This window comes from Lactuca serriola, chromosome 5, assembly GCF_051521515.1.
Source record: "Lactuca serriola cultivar US96UC23 chromosome 5, Lser_US96UC23_V15, whole genome shotgun sequence".
Taxonomy (NCBI): domain Eukaryota; kingdom Viridiplantae; phylum Streptophyta; class Magnoliopsida; order Asterales; family Asteraceae; genus Lactuca; species Lactuca serriola.
In genome coordinates, this window is record NC_136412.1 from 14,198,919 (window position 1) to 14,203,888 (window position 4,970).

The 4,970-nt window shown below is 35.6% G+C and overlaps 1 protein-coding gene across 1 annotated transcript; it reads left to right on the forward strand.

Moving 5' to 3' along the window:
- The first annotated feature begins 398 nt into the window (after window positions 1–398).
- Window positions 399–3,877, forward strand: LOC145052025 (diacylglycerol kinase 5-like). The gene is made up of 12 exons (XM_078999844.1): window positions 399–686; window positions 823–865; window positions 1,372–1,699; window positions 1,789–1,917; window positions 2,001–2,086; window positions 2,164–2,290; window positions 2,383–2,431; window positions 2,514–2,664; window positions 2,744–2,818; window positions 2,894–2,981; window positions 3,078–3,194; window positions 3,294–3,877. The coding sequence occupies exons 2-12, from the start codon at window positions 834–836 to the stop codon at window positions 3,627–3,629; spliced, it is 1,518 nt and encodes a 505-aa protein (XP_078855970.1). The 5' UTR covers window positions 399–686; window positions 823–833; the 3' UTR covers window positions 3,630–3,877.
- Window positions 3,878–4,970: the final 1,093 nt, after the last annotated feature.

Consider the following 4,970-nt stretch of genomic DNA (forward strand, 5'->3'; position numbering starts at 1 on the left):
ATTTTTTGAAAAGTCAATAAATTAAAAAATATTTGGAGATAGAAAAAAGTCTTAGAATAACTTTTGTTTAGTTTTTGGAATGAAGATTTTAATAAGTCATAATTTCTTACTTTTTGAAAACAACTTATGACGTTTACAAAATAAATAAAAAATAAAATGAAACTAAATATCTTCTAATTTATTGACTTATCCAATAAGTCATTTATTTGAAATAAAATCATCCAGAAGGATATTTAATTTGTCATAATGCTTATTAATAAATGTTTCAAAGAAAATAACTAACATCATTTAACGTTACCTATAAAAATACAAAAAACGTATTTTAAAATAAAAACTAATAAATTTTGTGGGACACTAAAATCGAAAAAACGATATAAAGAGGGTTTAACATCCCGCCGGAGATGTCCCCGAATTCACGCGGCACGACTAATTGGACGTGTTTGGGTTAAAATTTACCAAATAACCGGCTGCTTCTCCCTCTCTCCCCTCATATCCCTCTCTATAAACCAATTAACTTTACTTTCCGATCATCTTCCTGTTTCACATTATCGACGCCGGTGCTTAAATAGACGTAGATTTTTATTTACCAATCGAGAATTCGAAGATTGCTAGTTTTCTTATTTGAAATTCCAATAGATTGAGTGTGCAATTGGTTTTCCTTTTGATTTGTTGCTACTTGCATGCAGGTATTTATTACCTTATTATTCCTTTTGTAGGTTCTTTACTTTTTGTGATATTCGATGATGCCTTTGTTTCGTGTTATATATGTAAAACTCGATGCATTTTGTTGTTTGATGGGATATTTGCGTTTTCTTGGCTCAGGTTTGAGATTAATGGCGAAGGATCTGAAGGTTCGATCGAAAAGGTAATGCAACTTCTTAATCGAATTAAAGTTCTAGGGTTTCGTTTATTGTTTGCTATTAATCTCGTTTATGTTTTAAATGTTTGTTTGATTTTAAGATCTTCAAATTCGATTTGGATGCAAGATGAAGATCTGTGTATATTATACATATAATTGCTGTAGATTCTTCTTTTGGAATATTTTCTCCGTCGAACATATGTTGGTTTTTGAAATCATTAGCCATTGGTTTTTTCAAATTTGACTTTTTCTGCATACAAACAGTAATGTCTGAAAAGCATATATTCTTAACATTTTTTAATTGTTTAGATACTTTTATTTACTTGTGCTAAAGGATCACGGCATCGTCCTTCGTCATTTGATTCGTTCAAATTACTTGGATCAGTTAGAATCTTCTATATTCATTCTTCGATCTCTCACAAGTGCTTTAAATAAACTTGAATCTATAAATAGCCTGTGAAAACCTAAAAAACCTAAAAACAGGGCCTTACAAAAATGAAATATTGTTGCAGTGAAGGAACAGTAACCTGTGATTCTGAAGCTGAGAGCTTAAAGGACTACTGGATACCTGATTACATACTGTTACATGAATCAAAAGTTGAAAAACCATCATATGTTCCTGCTTCACCCGTGATAGTATTTATCAATTCAAGAAGTGGTGGCCAGCTTGGTGGAGAGCTTCTACTCAGCTACCAAACACTTCTAAACAAAAACCAGGTATTTGATTTGAATAAAGATGCTCCTGATAAGGTGCTACACCAACTATTCCTCAATCTAGAGAAGCATAAACGCAATGAAGATTCATTCGCCTCTGAAATCCAGAAAAGATTGAGAGTTATCGTAAGCCTGTTAAAGTGTTAATATTGTCATCATATGTTCTTTTATTGTTTGTATCATTTATGGAAGATGTTGTGTGTATACTCTATCAGGTGGCAGGAGGAGATGGAACTGCTGGTTGGATCCTTGGAGTGATCTCTGATCTCCACTTATCACAGCCACCTCCAGTAGCCACAGTGCCTCTAGGAACTGGAAACAATCTCCCATTTGCATTTGGTTGGGTAAGATTTTTATATTCTATTGTAGCATTTGTAAGAAATTATGGTGTACATGACATAACATTCTTTATGCTGATTTTTTTTAGGGGAAGAAAAACCCTGGAACTGATCTTGAATCTGTGAAGATGTTCCTGAATCTAGTAAAAGATGCAAAAGAGATGAAAGTGGATAGGTAAGTTAGTTGTTATATCCATTTTGTTACTTCATACTTCAATTTTTACAAGTAAATTAACATTTGTTGTGGTCCAGCTGGCATGTTCTGATGAAGATGAGAGTTCCAAGAAAAGATGGTTCTTGTGATCCAATAGCACCTTTGGAACTACCACACTCTTTGCATGCTGTCCATCGTGTCCCTCAATCAAATCCATTGGATGAGGTACCAACTTCATTTTTTATTTTTTTTATATTTTTTTTTTAAAATCATCCAAGTTTTGAGTATACAGAATATGATATATGTTGTTTCTATAGGAAGAGTATCACACATTTCGTGGAGGATTTTGGAACTATTTTAGTATGGGTAAGCATTTTAAACTCCTCTGTTGTCTTCACCTTTTATATTTTTTTCTTTTTTAATTGTGATGAAGTGTTTATTATTGCAGGAATGGATGCTCAAGTTTCATACGCGTTTCATGCAGAAAGAAAGCTACACCCAGAAAAATTCAAAAATCAATCTGCTAACCATAATGCCTATGCAAAACTGACATGTTCACAAGGGTGGTTTTGGGCTTCACTTTCTCATCCATCTTCATGGTAAGTTTTGTTGCATACTATTCTACTATTTTGTTGAATATTTTTGTTAAAATATCCACAATCTTTTTCTGGGTGTTAGGAACATAGCACAACTGGCAAAAGTTTCAATCATGAAAAAGCCAGGCCAATGGGAAGTCCTATCAATACCTCCAACGTAAGTTTATTGGTCCACAAACAGTCAACTCAGTTTTTGAAAGTCAACACAATAATAAATTGATTGTGTATGCAGCATAAGGTCAATAATCTGCCTAAACTTGCCTAGTTTTTCGGGTGGACTCAATCCATGGGGCATACCAAGCAGAAGGAGACTTCGTGTGGTTAGAGCCTAGCCTTTTTTTTTTTTTTTCTTTTTTTTTTTTACATATCCAAGTGTTAGTTACTTACTAACGAAGATTCTTTGATGATATTTTTAGAAAGAATGGACTCCTCCGTATGTCGATGATGGATTTCTTGAAGTTGTTGGATTCCGAAACGCTTGGCATGGCGCTGTTTTATACGCGCCAAGTGGACATGGGACCCGTCTCGCCCAGGTACAAACAACATAGGCATATTTCAATTTATAGAAGGAAAAAAAAAAAAACTAGAATATTAAAAGCATGAAAATTATTGATTATTAATATGTAATGTAGGCGAGAGGGATTCGTTTTGAGTTCCACAAGGGTGCAGCGGATCATACGTTTATGAGGATGGATGGGGAGCCATGGAAGCAGCCTCTGCCAACAAAAGATGAGAATGAGAGCGTTGTGATTGAGATATCTCGTTTTGGTCAAGTCAGCATGTTGGCTACAGGGGAGAATCCCTCTAAAAGTGTGAATGACCCGTTGACCCCACGGACTCCTAGTAAAGATAGTGAGTATGACAGTGATGAAGAAGAGTTGGAGGAGATTCCGGAAGATAGAAAAAAGTTGGGAGCGGCTGCTAGTTTCAAACTACCTGAAGACTTCAACTTATCGCAAGTCAGTTAGGTTATTCATTATTGTTTTGGTTGGTATATAGGGTTTGTTTGTTTGTTTGTTCTTTTCAAGGGTACAAATGAAATGGTCTGTAGTATATATATATGATGTTTCTTGGATTTTAACCAATCGGGTGGGTGTAGGGTACAAATTGATTTCAGAAATTAGTTCAGGAAGGAGAGAGCCTTACTAGTGCTGTAAATGATTAGTTAAACTTTGTATTTACCAAGTAATGAAAGAGGCTAACTATTTTGGATGTTTGTATTTACTTCATTTATACTCAACTTTTGCAAAACTAATATGATTAAATTGATGTTCACCGGTTATAGGACGTGAAATTCATTCAAAGTCTATTTTTTTTTTTTAATAAATACAAACTTTTAGCTTGTTTTTTTTATAACACTGAATTATTAATGTTATGTTTGACGGAGTTGGCCGATAAATGGGATTTAGCTATAGAAAAAGGATTTAGTCAACGCTTCAAAATAAAAATGTGGTATTTTAATATGGAAAATAGAACATAATAAGGTTATTGTGGTGTATTGTGGGCTTGGATGGGGTTGGGTTGGACTTTCGAGTTTGTTTTAGGTTGGGAATTGTATGTGGATGTGGGATGGACAAAGGAGGAGTTGCAGCTAGGGCAGATAGGGGGCTACACTTGGGTTGGTGCTACCAATGGATTTGTGGTGAGGGGCTGGTATCGAGATGTAGGAGGGAATAGTTTGGTAGGTTTTGTTGGGTGAAAAATTAAGTCTCGTCAAATATAATGTGATAAGAAAGGATTATTTTGTTGGTGGAATGGTTGTAGCATTTGAAACCACGATGGTTATTCAGGTATCCAAGGAAAAGATGGGGTTGGGCGGGGTTGGAGTTATAGTGGTTGATTGAAAAAGACATAACACAAACAACATAAAACTTTTAAGTGTTAATAGGATAGAAGTTTTTGGTAGAGGATTTGGGTAGGAGAACCAACCATCTATGGGGAGGGCACTAGAGTTGGTTCCGCTTTTTGTTCGGCTGCTAGGGCTAAACAGTATCTTCAACATGGATGCTCGAGTTACCATGTATATGTGGTTGACAATCGAGTGGAGGAGAAAAAGTTAGTTTCCAGTGTTCCTTTGGTGAGGGAATTTCCTGATGTTTTTCCAGATGATCTATCAGGCATGCCTCCTGAGAGGCAAGTGGAGTTTAGGATCTACCTGATCCATGGTGCTGCCCTGATTGTCAAGGCGTCAAATCGCCTTACGCCGCCTGAGATGCAAGAGTTGTCCTCATAACTCCATGAGTTTTTGGGTAAGGGGTTTGTTCGACCTAACAGCTCGCTATGGGGAGCATCGATCCTTTTTGTCAAAA

What these genes read in the sequence shown, in the direction of transcription:
- LOC145052025 (XM_078999844.1), top strand. Translation starts at nt 834, where the DNA reads ATGGCGAAGGATCTGAAGGTTCGATCGAAAAG. An exon ending in TCCCATTTGCATTTGGTTGG is followed by an intron (nt 1,918 to 2,000) that starts GTAAGATTTTTA and finishes GATTTTTTTTAG; the next exon opens with GGGAAGAAAAACCCTGGAAC. An exon ending in AAAGAGATGAAAGTGGATAG is followed by an intron (nt 2,087 to 2,163) that starts GTAAGTTAGTTG and finishes GTTGTGGTCCAG; the next exon opens with CTGGCATGTTCTGATGAAGA.